The 18,267-nt window shown below is 34.4% G+C and overlaps 2 protein-coding genes across 4 annotated transcripts; one reads left to right on the top strand and one right to left on the bottom strand.

Annotated features, from left to right (window-relative positions):
- Window positions 1-54: 54 nt before the first annotated feature.
- LOC148957538 (solute carrier family 35 member H1-like) lies at window positions 55-11,093 on the bottom strand. 2 transcript variants are annotated; one of them, XM_089115244.1, is made up of 10 exons: window positions 10,797-11,093; window positions 8,431-8,581; window positions 7,885-7,948; window positions 6,896-6,968; window positions 6,070-6,165; window positions 5,586-5,658; window positions 4,353-4,436; window positions 3,616-3,791; window positions 3,060-3,183; window positions 55-488 (listed from the first exon to the last, which is right to left on the bottom strand). In XM_089115244.1, exons 1-10 carry the CDS (start codon window positions 10,908-10,910, stop codon window positions 337-339), a joined length of 1,107 nt encoding a protein of 368 aa, XP_088971370.1. In that variant the 5' UTR covers window positions 10,911-11,093; the 3' UTR covers window positions 55-336. The 2 variants fall into 2 exon arrangements, with proteins under 2 accessions (XP_088971370.1, XP_088971371.1); XM_089115245.1 differs by lacking the exons at window positions 7,885-7,948; window positions 10,797-11,093 and adding an exon at window positions 7,676-7,838 and having other exon boundaries at window positions 8,431-8,559.
- A 295-nt stretch (window positions 11,094-11,388) lies between these two features.
- Window positions 11,389-17,303, top strand: LOC135690675 (ectonucleotide pyrophosphatase/phosphodiesterase family member 5). 2 transcript variants are annotated; one of them, XM_065208299.2, is made up of 4 exons: window positions 11,389-11,592; window positions 12,225-12,699; window positions 13,665-13,946; window positions 14,518-17,303. In XM_065208299.2, exons 1-4 carry the CDS (start codon window positions 11,572-11,574, stop codon window positions 15,039-15,041), a joined length of 1,302 nt encoding a protein of 433 aa, XP_065064371.1. In that variant the 5' UTR covers window positions 11,389-11,571; the 3' UTR covers window positions 15,042-17,303. The 2 variants fall into 2 exon arrangements, with proteins under 2 accessions (XP_065064371.1, XP_065064370.1); XM_065208298.2 differs by lacking the exon at window positions 11,389-11,592 and adding an exon at window positions 11,618-11,690.
- The last annotated feature ends 964 nt before the right edge of the window (window positions 17,304-18,267 follow it).

Raw genomic sequence — 18,267 nt, 5'->3', positions numbered from 1 at the left:
CGTATGATTTGATGGAGTGAGACTGAGACGGAATTCGCAAAAAAACACTAAGTCTTTCAAACCCTTTCAAATTTATTTTATATAGCCCATGAAAACTGACCCCCAATAACATAATATATATTTAGAATATGTATACATATATATTTCCTTTATAGTGCATGTTATTTAAAATTAGCTTTGGCAAAAAATATGTCACAATTACAAAGATAGTTTTCAATTACACAGAACATTCAATAAAAAACTGTCTGTTATCAAATACAATTTTATAGATATTACAAAACTCTATCATTTCACCATATCCTTGTTTCCAAGAAAATAAATTTATAAATTACTTTATTAGCTATAAGTACTCTCAAAAACAACATCATCATCATCGTCTGAAAATTCATCAAAATTGCTTTCTAGCATGGGTAAATACTCAACATTTCTAGAAGATAAGCTGTCATTTCCATTCTTCAAAATATTTCCATCTTCTCCCACTTTAGGCTCTAAAATAGTAAGAAGAGCTGAATATCAAATGAAAGAAGAATAGTTGCAGAAAGAGAAACTACTAAGATATGTGGGTAATGTGATTTGTTGGTTCGTCGAGGATAACCTATTTCTGTAAATCATAAAAATCATGACACCTTGGACGAGAAAAATTTTCAATAAGCTGGATTGTTGGCTTGATATACGTATTGGTGAAAAACAATTTTACAGTGACTAAAAACTGCAAAATGTGTAGTAATTGAAAATATTCCAAATTTTTGAAAATATAAAGATACAGATGAAGAGAAGTAAAAATATAGATAAAGAAGAAAACAAGAATGGAATGAAAGAAAATGTGAGGAGAAGAAAAAGGAAGGAAGGAAGGAAGGAAGGAAGGAAGGAAGGAAGGAAGGAAGGAAGGAAGGAAGGAAGGAAGGAAGGAAGGAAGGAAGGAAGGAAGGAAGGAAGGAAGGAAGGAAGGAAGGAAGGAAGGAAGGAAGGAAGGAAGGAAGGAAGGAAGGAAGGAAGGAAGGAAGGAAGGAAGGAAGGAAGGAAGGAAGGAAGGAAGGAAGGAAGGAAGGAAGGAAGGAAGGAAGGAAGGGAGGAAGGATGTAAGGAAGATGTAAGGAAGGAAGGAAAGGATGGAATAAGAAGGAAGGAAGGAGGAAAGAAGGAGGGAAGGAAGGATGGACTGGATGGAACAAGAAGGAAGGAAGGAAACAAGGATGGGATGAAGAAGAAAGGAAGTAACGAAAGAAAGAAGGAAAAAAGGGAAAAAGGAAAGAAGAAAGTGAGAAAGTGGAGACAAAGCGAGAAAGAAAGAAGAAAGGGAGAGAAAAATAATTTGAAAAAGAAAAGAAAAAAGAAGAAGAACATCATAAAGTGATAGCTGCTTTTTCTTAATTCTTGCTGATAGCAACTATAAGATCATCAATTTGACACGCTTCGACCTTGATAAAATCTTTAAACAATTTAGAACGGGGCATTCGGTCACCAACCAGAAAAAACGTGATACAATATGTGCACACTAATAAACCTATGAAATCCTATTTGTCAGCCAAGCGTCATCTCTGGGTATATTCGGCTTGGTTAGACTACTTATATTAGGTATTCTAGCTAAATATGTTAAGTCATTTCTACAGACGGATATCTGATTATAAAACAAATTGGACCTATGATTCACAACAGGGCTAACTATATGAACTCCTTAATTCATTAGAACATTAAAATCGGAATAACCCTTACTGCTGTGTCTTGACATTCAATATTCCTTTTTTAGCTGGCTTAGAGCAAAAGCCTAAAATTTGACATGAGCTACCAGGTCAATGTTCTTAGAAGGACCGCAACATTAAGATCAGTATAAATCAAATGAGATACAATCTTATGTGGTCTACCTCATACCGAAGAGTTCAAATACATGGGTAATAAGTGCAAATCTTGTTAACTTTTGAAACAAATCTGATCATTTAAGCAAAAGGTAGGCTGAAATAACTTTGAATTAGAGGTATCAACTTTTCATGTAGACGCTCACAGTAAATTTATCTGTAAACAAAATGCGAAGCGCATCTAGGACATACAAGAATAAACTTTCAAATCTTTCATACCTATAAGGCACGCTAGAATTAGAAGGTGACTAGCTTTGAAAATAAGCTTAGCCTTAAAAAATAGGCATTTAAAATAGCATTAACAATAACGTTGATTTGACAGGTAAAAATAGTATGATAAGTTCTATACAGCGGAAGTCATAAAAAGAGAGTGTTGAGTGCCAAATACTAAGAAAGTGAAATGATTTGTTGTGATGCTGTATTTGATTTTCAAAGTTTATTTTCAAACAGGATGTAGATAATAAGAGCGTACAAAGAAAAAATAGCATAAAAATAAAATTGTTTCGATATGAAAATAGTTTATGATAAGCTGCATAAAGCGGAATAATAAAGACAGAGAAGAGTGACAAATATTAAGCAAGGGAAATATTTTGATGTGATGCTTTATTTGATATTTTCAAGGTTTATTTTCAAAGAGAATGTATACATTTTAGATCAATACATATCGAAACTAAAACAAAAGGTAAGAAATAAAGAACAGCATTCTTGTGCGCGTGCTGTGGCCAATTTGGCTTAAGTTATTTTTGGATTCGCTGTACTTATGCATGTCAAATGCCTTTAATGTTAGGGAGAGGCCCAGAGCCCTACAGCAAAGCCCTAACACGGGAAAAGAGGCAAGGAAAGAGAAGGCGTTTGTTTATTTTAGTCTGAATCAAGGCAGGGTATAAGGAGGAGCAGAAGGTCACGGGTTTTGAAGTTTAAAAGCCCTAAAAAGGAGAAATTTGGCAAAGTTCTTGGACTGAATTGGTGAATTTATCGAGGAGACTTTGGAAGATTGTGCAGAGGAAGAGGTTTTGGTTTTTTCGAAACATCTTTTGGACCAGAGATGAGATCGATATGTTAAAATTTTGCTAATGATGTTCATGGAAACATAAAAAACAAATCATAGGAGACCAGTACCAACAATATTTATAAAATGTTACGGTCCAGACCTTATCAACCACAACTGAAAATGGATAATGAAAGAATATAAAAAGGACAACCTACCTTTAAGAGCTTTGAAATAAACATGTACACCAATACCCGACATACAAATAACTAATCCAATGAAATTCAATACATTTAGCTGATCGCCTCCAAATTCGGTTGCAATCGTCAAAGTACAAATTTCCTGCAATGAAAAAGAGTTTATCTAAATGGCTTTGGTGGAGTTTAAATATAAGATTTTTTATCAGTATCAAAAGAAAAAACATGATGATTTTAGGGTGAAAACTTGAATACTTGAATGATAAAAACCACAGGGAAAGAAAGACAAGTAAACGCATTAGCACTGGATAGAAATATAAGTTAGTATGACTATCATAATGCAAACATCAAATAACCAATGAAGTTATCAAGACCTAAATTAACCGATTATGTAAATTCACAGGAAACCCAGTCCTCCACAAAATATTATGGACGAAAGCTGGAACATCGATCTTGTTGAATCATAGGAATCACGTGTTTTCATAGTATAATTAAAAGCATACCATTATTATTAATAGTACGCTCAACAAATTATAAAATGTGTATATTAAACTCAATAAACATTAATAGTTAGCACCTTAAAGATCCCAGCAATAGCAAGAGCAAGGCCAGATGTATTTGACACCAATAGATACTCTGAGACACTCAGCATAAATGCAAGGCAAGCGCCTAGAAACACTTTTAATAATGATATTCCAGCAATATGCCATGATGGCGCCCGCCATAGTTGCTTTGAAACTGCGATGCTTGGACCTGATAAATACGATGGAGATTTAACGCAAATCAGAGAGAAACATAAAGAAAATGTACTGCTGATTTGTTCAGCAGCCCATGTCCCTTTGCAAACACAACCATGTTTTGAATGAATTCATGAAAATATGATAGTAGCAGCTTGTTTCTAGCTTCCAAGAAAACGATTTAAAAGGACATGCTATCATTATACGGTGAATGTGACAAAGGGGGTAGTACACAAGTGTCATTTCAGAAAAATACAAAGCCTAAGCCTTCACCTGAAACGCGAAAACCCTTCGCTCAAAAGCAATTCAAAAGGCTATCACAAATTTTAAAGACAGTATAAAAACACGGGATAGCAACATTACAGTTCAAAAGGTATATATACGCTAAATCGTGATTTTTGTTCTGTAGTACTAATTATGGACCTGATACTAATTACATGAAATTGCGTCGCAGAGATTTCGAATACCGGTTTAGTCAAGGGCTAAAACTACGTGAAAATACAGCGAAATTAGCGATAACAGGTTCAAGTAATGCTAAAGATAGAAGTTATTTAGATATAGTATAGTAGTTGCTCACCTTCTATAACAAAGAACAAAGGAAGAAGGCTTAGTGCCATTACTGGTTGTAGATGAAAAATTGTGTCAATGGGACTGTGTAGGCCTACAAAAGAAGACATAGACCAGCGATATGCAGTACGCCTCGATCATGAGTAATTATGTTAAGAAAAAGAGTAAAAAAAGATTTATGACGAGGTTACTTAAACTCAATAAGCGAAACATTCTAAACTGCTATGTTATACATTGGTAAAAAGGAAATGAGTCAATCAAATCTTCTTTTAGGGTTTATTCGAAAATATCTGTTAGCCATGCTCAAATATAAGCCAATATTTGGCACTGCAAGTAGCTATCAAACAGAAATGCTCCTTTTTTACAACCTTGATTACTTTTCATCGGAAGTTCTACTCTTAAACTTCATTTGAATTGAAAGAATGCGATTTAAACAGTTATTTGTCGTGAGCAAAAATACTGATTTAGCTTGCATAAACCAGGTCTTGAAATGCTCTTAGTCTACAGTAGTCTACAGTAGCTCTTAGGTCTACTTTTAAACTTCATTTGAATTGAAAGAATGCGATTTAAACAGTTATTTGTCGTGAGCAAAAATACTGATTTAGCTTGCATAAACTAGGTCTTGAAATGCTCTTAGTCTACAGTAGTTTTAAAATGATAGTCAGCTCTATTCATTATTGCTTGATAGTATATGTCGTCATATAAAAGCAAACAGGGATTAGTAGGAGCATTCTTATTGCAAGATTTAACAGGATTTTGAAAAATCTCAACCTTGGCTTTTTATCTTTAAAATGCTCAGGAGACTCATTGAATATGTAAGATTATAGGAACCTTGAAATAATATTGATCTTAGATTATATTTTCAGCAACAATTGGTTATTCAAGAGCTTCATTAAAAGTTTGAAACGATCCCTCTTTCACTTCAAACTTTATCAAAGAAACCACAGTGGACAAAATAACAGCAGGTGTACAGTTTAACTACACTAAAAAACCTTTTTTGAATCTATTGACTGATATTCAGTTTTCTTGTTGTTCTTGTTCTAAAAATAGTGCAATATTATTAGTAGAGTAAATAATATATTATGGGACCTTAGAAATGTCATAATCACATAATATACTACCATCCACAGTGTCAAAATCAAATCAATGGACCACAAAGGACAGTTATATTGCTATGACAAGTGGCAACAATGCACAGAAAACTTAAACTGCATTTGTTCTTGTATGTCTGGTAAAGGCATACCTAAAGCTTCTTTTTGCATTAAGAGCTGCACTGTTGTCCATCTGATGCCACTAACTGCAGAAGCTGTCAGTGCCTGATGAAGCAAACAAATACATATACTAATATAAGAAAACATTATTCACTATTAAGGTTATTTGACAGACAATTATCTTCAAAATATAAACAACATCTTCCAAAAAATGTTCTTGAGATTTCAATAGCTGAGTTGTTTGCATCAATTAAACTTGCTCTTCTACTGGGCAGCAAAATTAATCCACATAAGTCAAATACGACTGAAGTGAACTAAATTTTCATTACTATGAAAGGTTAACAAAGTTGATAATCTATTAGATAATACTTCACAGATCAAAAAAATATATATATTGGTTTTTATGCATTTTCAATTATTTTCTTTTGATAGTCAATGTGAATAATAATTAAAATTGGAAAAATAATGAAACATCAATTCTGGTAGAGAGAAAAACTGAAAAGTTGAAAAACTTACAATAAAAAATCCAAATGCATTGAATTGTGTTGATTCATAAGTAAACATAAGAAGTCCACCAGCAATAAGGCCCACCACAATGATCAATGCTGGACGCTTGAAAAGAAGGCAAAAATCATTGGAAGCAGGTATGTAGATAAACATCCCAGTAGCCTCGACAATAAACATATAATTATAATTGAACAGGGCTGTCACTAGCTATCATGCTCAAAGGGAGGTGTTCAGTTCCTATAACTCCTTGCTTTTGCAACAGAATTTTTTTCCAAGGGAGTGCCACACCCCAACGCTCCTCCATAAAAAAATATATTCTCTACTGAGGTTGAAGAAATGTTAATCTAAAATCTTGGACACAGATTTTGAGACAAACCTCTAACAATAGAAATAGGAATTGGGATGAACAAGGAGGAAAGGTCCCCCACGTTTTAAAAACAGAGGTCAATGCAGCACATGGAGTTGCCCTTTTATTTCTTCTATGCTCCTTCCACATGTTGGGTGCTAGGTATCATGCATTTATAGTTCAACATCTATCCCCTCTATCCATTCAAAGTTAGTGCACCATGTTCTATCATAGCAGAGATGTCAACAAATAACCGGGGGAAGAAGATGCAAAATCTGAAATACAACATAAACAATAGATGCAAAAACATTGTGTACAACATAAATTTGCCATAATAATTTTAGGATACAATTCAAAATTAAAAGTTTGACAACACATAAACATAATAAAAGTCAGCCACCAGATAGAATGGTTTAAAAGGATAGACAATACTTGAAACTATCCTATTTTCATTATCCTACTACAAAAATATAAATAAAATTTAAATACCATTTTTTCCAGCTTGAAAAGCAATGAGAAAAACAGGATAAAAATGATAGATGAAGATTTTGACATTGTGTACCTTGAAACAAACATAAGTAAAATCAATGTTTTAATGTTGAGGGTTGGAAAACTAAAGAATACAAAGAATCATTTTTTTATTCTATTATATGGCATAAATGGGCATATCCGCAATAGTTGTGGCTCTTCAGCTCTAAAATTTAAATCTATTTTACAACTTAAAGCAATTACATGAAACTAAAAGAATATTGTAAAGTCAAATTCAATAAGTTAGAGCCAAGATTCTTTGATAAATTACAAAGATCTGGTAGAAAACATTTGCATCTATTTTCAAATAATAAATTATCTTTCATTTCTAGCCATCTAGGAAGCCTCTAGAAACCAAACCTACATGTGGCCCACTTTGACCTTATGACAAAAATCCTTGTAGTTCAGTTTTGTAGTTAAATTTTGTTGTTCAAATTGTTTAACCTATAAAAGTCTTAATGGAATGCAAATGAGAAAAAAGAATGAAACATAAAATTCAATCTAGACAAAAAAAAGATTATTTATAAATTGATTGAGTTCTGCTGCAAGACTTTTTTGCAGCACAACTAAACTATGTAAGCAAAATAATTTCAGCAACTATGTCAAGTTCTAATTAGAGAATAAACTAATGCTATTTGACTTGTAAAAATAAACATTTCAATATTATAGGGAAGAAAGTATTCTAGGAAGGCTAAAAACCAATAATCAGATCTTTGACTCATGCATCAATCAGTGACTCACATCATTGGTGCCATGCTTTTGTTGAAGCATCAAATGACTATCACAGTATGAATAGTTCATGAAAGCTAGTTGATTCTTTGCTACCTTTTTCCTGACTGAAAGCAATCCTAGTACTCAAGCTACAGCTTTAAGAAAAACTGACTCGGAGTACAACAAGACTAATCTGGAAAATATAATTGGGAACTGCAATGTAAATTTAGAATACTCACAAAGAAACAGTGATGAACATAAAACTCCAGTTTGACAAGCCAATGTCTAGGGAGCTTGCTATAGCTATAAATAATGAAGAATAACTGTAGACAAAAACAGAGTACCACATTTTTGCATCTTTTACTTACAGCTAACATCTTTCATGATGTGAACTTTAATTAGATCAGTATAATACAATAATCTTAATGAAAGCAAAATTGATAAAATTTTTGCATGTTTCATTAATACAGTCAAATAACCAACAATTTGGATCCTTTGGGTTTCAGTTAAGGAAAGTAAGTCTATTTACCTCTCTGATAATTATTTGCATCTGTAAAAGGGCGATGAATTCAATAAAGTTTTTTGTAAGGTTTAAAGTTTCATTCTGGATTGAAATTGTACTTTTTCCTTTTTGTTTATAAATAGTTGGTATAAATTAGTTCTACATAATTATCTATGCATATTAACTGCTGTTTGAACCAACTTTAAAGAAGATATTATTATTATTATCATCTCCATCACCTGAAGGAAAAATAAAAACTAACCAAAAGATCAAAAATTCAAACCTGGAGGGAAAATTTTCCTAATGTAGTCATGCCAGCCAATAACAGTCCTTTTCTTCTTCCAAAGTACTATTGATGCATACCGAAAAAGTGATGCCAAAATGAAAACCACAAGGTAATGCACAACAGATATAAACAGTGGAAACTTGAAGGACTAAGAGAAAAAAATGGATAGCTAAAGATTGACATTTATTGAAGTTGTTAAAATTTTCACACAAGATTGTGTAGTATGTCAAGAAATTGTTCAAGGTCTTATATATTTTTCAAGACCTAGTACCTGCAGACATCTCCAGTTTGTAGACATTCTATTCAAGCAAACTGATTTTTTCTGTTAAGCACAGTAACAAATACACAAATCCATTCCAAAATGTAACATGTTATCCTTTCAAATCCTTATCAAAAAGTTAAGGTATTATTCACCAGGACAGGTTCCTGTCAACTCCTTATGTATGTCTCCCTCTTATCCAGAGCAAAATTTTAGAAATATTTCTCAGAACAGTTAATAAATACACAAACAAGCAGAGGTAGGTAAGTGCAAAACTTTATTCTCAAAAACACAGACTTCAAAAAGACATTCTTCATTGACAATTATTTTTTTTAATTCAAAGAACTCGCCCCCAAAAAACCTTCTATGCAGTAAGCACCACAAACCAATACCTTCTTATGTCTTTACAAATATTTGAAAAGTTTTATGACAAACATTTTACTGTAACCAGAAAGAAATGGATCTTGAATTCACTTTAAAAGAACTTTAAAATTCACTGAAATATCATGATCAACCTAAACAATTTGTTATTCTTTTCATCAGCAATAACTTTTAATAACTTGTGATTTCTAGTCTTTTACACCCTTTTTCAGTTCTTAAATATTGTAGTTTCCTTTCAGTATGGAAAATTTTATGAAAATACTGCAACATCTATCACTATAAATTGCGGCTTTATATTCTATATGCTTTTTTGCAATCCTGAGCTGGATTAGTCATTTTTGATTCAAGAAACATGCATTTTCAAAAAAGGCTCAGTTTGGATGGAAAAAACTATTATTTTGGCAGTACAGAAAATGGCTTTGAGAAAAGTAAACATTTTATAACATATTGGTTAAAAGCTTTTTTGTCTGACACTCCTCGGAGCATAAAACGTCAGAATAAGGGTCCAAATGATGAAAAATATATATCCACTTGTGGATTGAAGCAGACCACAATCAGTGCAAGCACAATCAGTGCTACATGCCTAGAGAAAAATTACCACTGGAGTCAAAGAGATAAAACAAATTTCTTCTGTCTAACACAATGGCGGCTTTTTTTTCTTATGTAGATGGATTCAAAAAATGCTAGAAGGAAAGATGACCAGACTCTGCCAATTATCTGAAAAATGTTATCATTCTAGAGTTTTGCACAATATGGGTTCTCTAAAAGATGTTGACTGATGGCAGAATAATTTGTTTTAATGGTGTTTCTAGACCTACAAGATCAAGGAGGCTGTTCTCTTTAAGGGGCAGTTTTGTTTCTTATGTTGGAAGGAACATGTTGTTTTATCATACCCCCCAATCTTTGGGTAGCCAGAATCACACTGGTACAAAGATTCATAAACAGCAGAACTCTCTTTTGGGTGGTAGGAATGCAATCCTTTTGAATGGATGGAAGGGCTCTCCTAGGATTGACAGCAAAGAAATATTTTGTGAGAAATATTTAATCTGACTGTCAAATTGCAAGGAAGTGTTATGGTAGTTTAAGAGAAACTCAGCACTGTTGTAGACCAAACTTCTGAAAAGCCAAAAACAAGTGCTCTTCTCCTAAGCATAAGACAAAATGACATCTTCTGGACAGCTGTTGTTTAGAAAGATCAGTTTTAGTTTTTCTAGTTCAACGTTAAGTTTAGATTTTGAGCAGATCATTGTATGTGTCCTATGTACTAAAGTTTTGACAAGGTTGACCTTGCGTTGTTTTGGGAAAATGAATTCCATCGTATGTAAAAGTTGGCTTGTGATATACACTGGTGAGAAATCCAGTGGTAGACTCTACAACCAAAACATCTAAAAATGGCAAGACTCGTTTTCTTCTTTTTCAAAAGTAACTATATTAGAAAAAATGGTCAACTGAACTGGAACAGCTAATATTCATACATTTTATAAAAATGTAGGTGACAGGTTTGCAATAAATTTTTTTGAATTTTAAGTGGAAACCAAGTATCTCCCAAAGACATTTGACCAGACATTTTAATTCTGAAATGGTTCACATCACACGATGACCAGAAAACACCCCGGGCTGAACTCGATATATGTATTTCTTAAAAAAAATGCGTGTTTATCTTTAATTTCGAATGTTGAATTAAACACACTCAATGAAAATTGGTAGAAATCCTAGTCCTTACCTTCATCATCCATTTGTTGTAAAACGTGAGCGATATCGAGAACGTGTAATAAAATATCACTAACGCTGACGTGCGTAGGAAATTAATCAAAGAATTGACAGTTAGTTGCTGCATTGCTTTTTCTGTTCACGTTCTTAGAAGGCCAATGCCATTGATAAATCGTTCCACATTATGGCAATTCATTGGTTCCTTACGCTATGCTAGATTATGTACCATTCTACTTCAAGTCCGCCATTAGGCCAATGCCTCGTTGCATTTTGTTTATTTCATAATGCGCGCACTGGGCACAGAAAACAAAAAAGTGCGCAACTTCATGGCGGCCCCGACACGTGCGCAGTCCCCTGCCACGGAGACAGCTTGGCTTTGATAGTTCAAACTCAAACACAAAGCTACCCCTGAATCCCCCCTTCTTCAAAATCAAGACATTATTTTATGCAAACAACTGCTGAATACTTTGCACCAAAATCAAGCTGACTACTTTCTTCAAAGATACCAAACTATGTCTACAAGCCCCTAGATCCGAAAGTCCTTCGTTTGTGGAGTTTCGAAAATTGATTTATTTGTTGAAATACTGAAAAAATCGCTAGGGCTCTATGGAAAATAAACTGAAGAATTTCGATGCTGATGCTAAACCTTGCTCTAAATCTTGCCAATCTTTTGTACTTTTCCAAGTCTCTTAGGTGGCCGTGGGTATCCACATTCATGGTTGATTGATCAAAAGAATCGTCAAATTACTGGCTACTCACCCAAACAACTGTTGGATGCTTTAGCAGGTATGGAAGCGGGAAAGATTTCTGTAAGTCTTTTGCTATTATAATCTACATATTCTAGTGCCATTAACCGTTAACACAAATATAAATAATGGGCCTAAAAGAATTTTGCAGCTCTTCAAAGGTATAAGACGCATTCTACCTGCATGATCTTCAAATTTCTGTAGATGTTTTAGCAAAATTAACAATGACAACATTCAATTGACGATAGTATTAATTTCCTAGTTATAACTTTTTTGTTAGGACCTGTCTGTTTGTATAGAAATTACTAGATATTTTAAATGAAATCAGAAACTTGGATGTCAGAGAAAAAACAACTAAGTACCTTACAAATTTGCATTTAATTGCAAAGTTTGTAAAAGCAACTTGTTATCGATACGTGAGAAACTTGTGCTAATGCGAGTGGCTTTTTATCGAGCACATTCCAAGCTTATGTAAAATATTTCTCCAGCTTATATGCGAACATATTATATCATCCTCAAAAACAACGAAACAATGTGTGGATATGCTGATAGTTTGGGATAACATCATACAAATCATATGTTCAAAGCAAGTAGTTAAAATAAAGAAAAATTTGGACTGTGAAAGATCAACTTCCTAATACCAGTTTTCTTAAGCTGATTCTATACAGTTAATGTATTTCAACTAAAATTTCTAGAGCAAACAGCGAACATCGTTACAAGTCACCATAACATGGACATTGCTTTGCACCAGTGCCATTTGCTTGGCAGCTCGGAATGAGACAAGGCAACGAGTAATATTAATATCAGTCGATGGTTTTCGGTGGGACTATAAAAATTATGAAGGTTATAATATGACCAATTTGCATACAATGATAGAAAATGGAGTTACAGTCGACTATGTGAAGAACGTTTTTCCAACAAATACGTATCCAAACCATCAAAGCATAGTTACTGGACTTTACCCGGAAAATCATGGGATTATTGATAATAGGATGTTTGATCCAACCAATGGAACAATTTTTGAACCAGGAGTAAAAGACGAGCGGTGGTGGAACAAAGCAGAACCATTGTGGATTACAAATCAGAAGCAAGGGTTTTTAAGTGGTGTTGGCTACTGGCCTGGATATGAAGTCACATGGAATGGAACACGTGCAAACCTCACATTCGAGGGTAGGTGAAAACCTTACATTCGTATTCATTTTAGTCTAGTGAAACCTGTGAAGGGCAGTTATTAAGTGTAAGTTTGAATATTAGCAGGCCCACCGAGAAGGGGGAACAAGGGGGCAATTACCCATGGGCTCGTAAGCAAACAGGAGCCCGCTGGTAATTTAAATGTCTCTATTTGAAATATGACTGTAAACAATAATGGTAATAGCATTTGAAAAGTCTTACAATGCTTTACGAATTTAAGTGGAAAGTAAGTAAAGAAATTTTGCAAATTTTCAATCCATACTAAGCACATTTAAAGATTATTTTTTTAGGTAGGATGGAGCCCAAGCATTCTGCCTGCACCTGGGCCCGGCATGGCTCTAAGCGGCCCTGAATTTTAGTATAAGAAACTTCTCTGGTCAAATATTCCCCTACTACAGAAGCAGTTTTTGTATTGTGGGTACTTTTGAAAATTTGCATTAGATACCAAATTGATGTGGAAAAGAAAAAGACATTCCATGATACCTATTCCATGAGCTGCTACCTTTTTGATTGATAAAAAGAACTTTAATTGAATTTTTGAACCTCTCCTTTAAGTCTGAAATAAATATAACGATACTTCAACGCTTTTCTGACAAGGTTGCTCCCTCGCCTATGTGTATTAGTTTAGCTTTTGAAGTCAGCCCTGACATAATTACTGACACCACTAGTTGCTATCAGTCATTGGTTTGAATAAATTTGAAATAAGTCTGGCTATCGGAGAAAAATATTGAACTCTTTTTTAAAACTCTCTCAAGTAGCTAGGTGAGCGGTAATGAGGAACGCAGTAATGCAAGCTGACATAACATATAAGCTAAATCAGCTTGATTAATTTTAACTGTAATATCGTAATTTTGCCTTAGTTCTGAGTCATAATAACCGTCATAGTGAATCATCTAGCATATTATGACGAATCTTGTTAACATTCTGTGCCTTATCAAATACAGGCTCACCTCCCTACGTAAAGGATAACAAAAAATCATTGAACTTCAATAAAAGAGTTGACACGGCTGTCAAGTGGCTTGAGAAATGCAAAAATGTCACATTTGTTGCGCTGTACTTTGAAGAACCAGATGCCACAACACATGATCACGGAGCCGATTCGAATAAGACAAAAGTAAAAGACCTGTTCAAAACTGCTTTATCGAATGTTGACCTTGCCATTGGACATTTGATAGAGAAGCTGAACAGCTCATATCTCCTTAATGAAACAAACATAATCATAATTGGTAAGCATGCTAGCCTAGTTTCTCTCATAGAGATGTCGCTTGTTTGATTGTTTCCGCTACAGTAACACACTTAGGAAAGTAGGAAAGATCAAGGGCAACACGAGATAAATCGGAAACAACATCCGGAATCAAGTCTGGTTCCAATTCAATTACAATTTCATACCACGCAGTTGTATTCGCTATCTAAAACCAAGGATTAATTGATTTGGTTGTATCGTATAAATTCAAATGTTCTGGGGCGTTTTCTTAAGAATAAACGGATCATATGGTAAACTAGACCCACCAAGTTTAATGGGTTGCATGTTACGATTAGCAGCGCAAAAACAGGGATGTTTGGAAGAGTAAACAAAAGTTTGCAGTGGCCTCTAACATGAGATTATTTACAAAATAACAAAGCTAGAAGTAGTTATCTCAAGTGCACTAAGACCTAGATTACGTCCTGCTTTGGACTGTGGTTTGTATTACAAGCATAATAACTCCTCTAGTACTACTAATTTTTATTATATCTTCTCTAGTACTTTTTCCAGCTATGTCATATTCATGCTGTAGTAATTATTTATTTTCTCTTGAGGTGACCATGGCTCAATGAATACATCCCATGAAAAAGTCATCGACATAGACAAGTATGTTGACAGTGTGAAGACAATGCGGTATTTAGCAGGCTTTACGTATGCATCGGTATGGCCAAAGGCCGGAAAACTAATGGAAATATATAACAAGCTAAAAGGCAAGAATCCGCATTTGAAAGTTTATTTGCGGAAAGAGATTCCAGAGGTGTTCCACATTAAGAAATGCAATCGAACTGCTCCACTTATCTTGATGCCCGACCCGGGTTGGATCATTAGTGCCAAAAAAGAAAAGGTACCATACCTTAAAGAGGACTTTTGTCGCGGTGAACACGGATATACAAACATGTGTCGAAAAATGAACCCTGGTTTTTTAGCATTTGGTCCGGCTTTCAAGAAGAAGTTCGAGAAGGAATCAATAGAAAGTGTGGATATTTATGAACTTATCTGTCGCATACTTGGTATAAAGCCAAACAAAAACGACGGGAAACTAGAAAGAACTAAAGATTTTCTTGTGAAGGACTTGTAAATACCAAAATACAAATACTTGATCTGACATGAGAACACACGCTTTGTATATCCTTTTAATTTTTCTATCAGAACAAGAATCGATTTTTGTATTTTTTTGTCTAAACTTAAGATCTTACTTCAAAATCCCATCTCAAAACAACCAATGATGAGATCCAGTGACGGATAGTTTCCTTGAGCTTTGAAAGCCTTCCTCGGTAAAACAATGAAAATATGGAGACGTTTGGGTGTGTCACATAAGTTTCTCTTCTTTTCATCTCTCCTCAGGTTCTTTGACCGTGAGACCGCGATGTTCAGCATCATAGTAAAACAGGGTCGTGAAGATGGGATTTTTGTTTATCGCAGCTTTAAAATTTGCTCTACTTATCGAATTTTCATTAAAACGTGTTTGCATAACGAATATCCATTAGGAAAATTAATCCCTAAACAGAAGTACCGACCGTACCGTAGAGCAGTACTTCTGGATCGCCAATTTAGACATAACCTTCTTGCGGAATATTAGCCATAACTGATTTACGTGTTTTTGTTGTTGTTAAATCTCGTCGCGTTGCATTGTTATTTATTAACTACATTTGATCGATTTTTTGCCACAAAAATTCCATCGGAGTCCGTCGAGCAGACTGCTATCGTTGCCTTTCCTTTTTTGACACAATAATAGTTCATCTTTTGGATCGCCAATTTAGACATAACCTTCTTGCGGAATATTAGCCATAACTGATTTACGTGTTTTTGTTGTTGTTAATTCTCGTCGCGTTGCATTGTTACTTATTAACTACATTTGATCGATTTTTTGCCACAAAAATTCCATCGGAGTCCGTCGAGCAGCCTGCTATCGTGGCCTTTCCTCTTTTGACACGATAATAGTTCATCTTTTGGATCGCCAAATTAGACATAACCTTCTTGCGGAATATTAGCCATAACTGATTTACGTGTTTTTGTTGTTGTTAATTCTCGTCGCGTTGCATTGTTACTTATTAACTACATTTGATCGATTTTTTGCCACAAAAATTCCATCGGAGTCCGTCGAGCAGCCTGCTATCGTGGCCTTTCCTTTATTGACACAATAATAGTTCATCCTTTGGATCGCCAAATTAGATATATCCCTCTTAACAAGCCTGGTAATGAAAGTTCCCCTGTCTTGTCAATTTTGTCTAGAGCAGTGCAGCTTGTAAATCAATACTAGGCTGGATATTTTCAAAAATAATAATACTAAAAATAAAATCTGCCTACTTGAATCAATCATTAGCGTTGAAGTCAATTGCCTTTTTACTTGGAATATTGTAAAGATCAAGCAAACGCATCATTATGTGGCGAAGCCACTTAAACTACAACAGAAAAGCTAGTGAATGAAAAGGCAATTTTCGAATAACATCAATCATACACCATCGAAAAGATATTTACAATACAATATCAAATGCACAACTTAGTCAGTCTTCTTCTACACGAATGCAAAAGAAAGAGAGGAATCTTCTCTTCCATTTATTTTTAGATTTTTTCAGTTTCTCTTCCTTAATCTTCACTTCCTCTTCTAAAGAAGCACCTTCTTCTTTCAAGCCTGCAATCATGCGATCTTGCATCTCCAACGCACGGGACATTTCTGCATTAATATGTTTCTTCTTTGTAAGCTCTTCGTAGACATCGACAAATTCTTTGTCGTTCTTCAGCTTATTCTTCAGAATTTTCTCACGACTTTTTGCCAAGTGCCCCATGATCAAGCTCTTTTTGTCTTTTGCTGAATGCAAGGCCATCTTAAGACGGGCAAGACGAACCTGCTTGGCGTTCAGCTCTTCCTTGAAACTTTTCCTCTGCTCAACAAGTTGGGCTTGTAAGCATTCAAAATTTTCTGAGCTTTGCCTATTCGTTTGATGAAAGAAGAGCAACTTGCCAGCGTAGGTCTCATTGGCCTGGGTCAACCCAATTTTGAAAAGCTCCAGGTTCATTGCTTCTTTGTTCAACTGAGAGTGTGCTTGGTTGAGGTCAAAATCAGCCATTTCCATGTCAAATTGGGCCCCTCTAACCCTATCGTTAGATATGAGAACTTGGCGTCTCAGCTCATCCATCATGTTGCTGTAGTCATTCTAGAATGGAAGTAAATATTTATTGGCTAGCTGAAGTGAGTTTTTGTCATCAAATACATGAAAACGATCTTTATTATATTGATATACTATGATAAACAAGAAAATTATATTCAAGGAAAGTAAGGTCGATCTGATCTGAATAAATTACAAAAACTTACGTCCACCATCTTTGAGTAGAAGCTCAGTTTCTCATTCTGCACTTTTTTTGCTTCTATTATTCTTCTGAGTAGTCCATCTTTTCTCCTGAAGAAAGTACAAACAAGAATATTTTGAGCTTACTTCTAGGCAGATAATATTCCAGTACTTTTTTACGTGCTTCAAAAGTTCAAAAGTACCACATTTTTACAAAAAATGAGATTCAATGATTGAAGTTGAATGTCATTACCTGAAAAGTTCTGCAAGCTCTGCTTTTAAACTTGCAAGTGATTGGTTTAGCTGGCTACATTTATTGTAAGGACACGTGAATTCTTGAACTTTCTGAGCATTGCATCCATTTGCATCAGTCATTACGTCACTGGCAGCATTTCTAAAAAAGGATTCACTCATGAAAAGTATGATTCAGAATTTCTTCTTGCAGAATTTAATGAAAACTGAAATCAAATGAGTTCAAATATGGCAAGTACAGAAAAATCAAACAAAAGTTTCTAGAATTTTCCATAGCATGGCAGAACCATTTTCACAAAATATAAAAAAACAAGTTTTGAATTTTTATAGCGTTTTGAAGAAACTGCGGCCCCTAACTCTTTACGACTCGAACAATTTAATGCCTAAATATGTCAATTTCCACCGTTTTCTATGAAAATCTTGGCCAGTTCACAGATTCTATGGCTGGGTTAAAACTTTATTGGTTTTATAAATAACATAAAAAGAAATCAGGGAACCTATCATAGTTAATAAAAATACAACATACGTGTTAACGTATCACAACAAGAAATTCTGTATAGGACATAGGGATAGAGGTACGATGTAAGAAATAACTTTCTACGATGAATTTCGTAGAAATTTTCTACGATCAGACGTCTGAAAAACCCTTTCTTTTTGTCTATTGACTAATAAACCTGACACTTTTTCCTTGGATTTGCTTGAACATAAATTGTTTACACGTACCTTTCATAGGAATGCAAGAGATGATAGTCGTCGCAATATTCT

The sequence above is a fragment of the Rhopilema esculentum genome, unplaced genomic scaffold (assembly GCF_057945365.1).
Source record: "Rhopilema esculentum isolate cy_ngs unplaced genomic scaffold, ASM5794536v1 HiC_scaffold_23, whole genome shotgun sequence".
Classification (NCBI taxonomy): Eukaryota; Metazoa; Cnidaria; class Scyphozoa; order Rhizostomeae; family Rhizostomatidae; genus Rhopilema; species Rhopilema esculentum.
Note: the sequence above shows the minus strand (reverse complement) of the source record. Positions and strands in the feature narration are given on the sequence as shown.

Excerpts from the sequence above, each read along its gene's own strand:
- LOC148957538 (XM_089115244.1), bottom strand. The coding sequence starts at position 10,910 with ATGCAGCAACTAACTGTCAATTCTTTGATTAATTTCCTACGCACGTCA. Across the intron at positions 6,166-6,895 it reads TTTTCAAGCTGGAAAAAATG|CGTCCAGCATTGATCATTGT; the intron begins GTATTTAAATTT and ends CTTCTTTTCAAG. Across the intron at positions 3,184-3,615 it reads CTATTGCTGGGATCTTTAAG|GAAATTTGTACTTTGACGAT; the intron begins GTGCTAACTATT and ends TTTTCATTGCAG.
- LOC135690675 (XM_065208298.2), top strand. The coding sequence starts at position 11,658 with ATGGGCCTAAAAGAATTTTGCAGCTCTTCAAAG. Across the intron at positions 12,700-13,664 it reads TGCAAACCTCACATTCGAGG|GCTCACCTCCCTACGTAAAG; the intron begins GTAGGTGAAAAC and ends TATCAAATACAG. Across the intron at positions 13,947-14,517 it reads AACAAACATAATCATAATTG|GTGACCATGGCTCAATGAAT; the intron begins GTAAGCATGCTA and ends TTTTCTCTTGAG.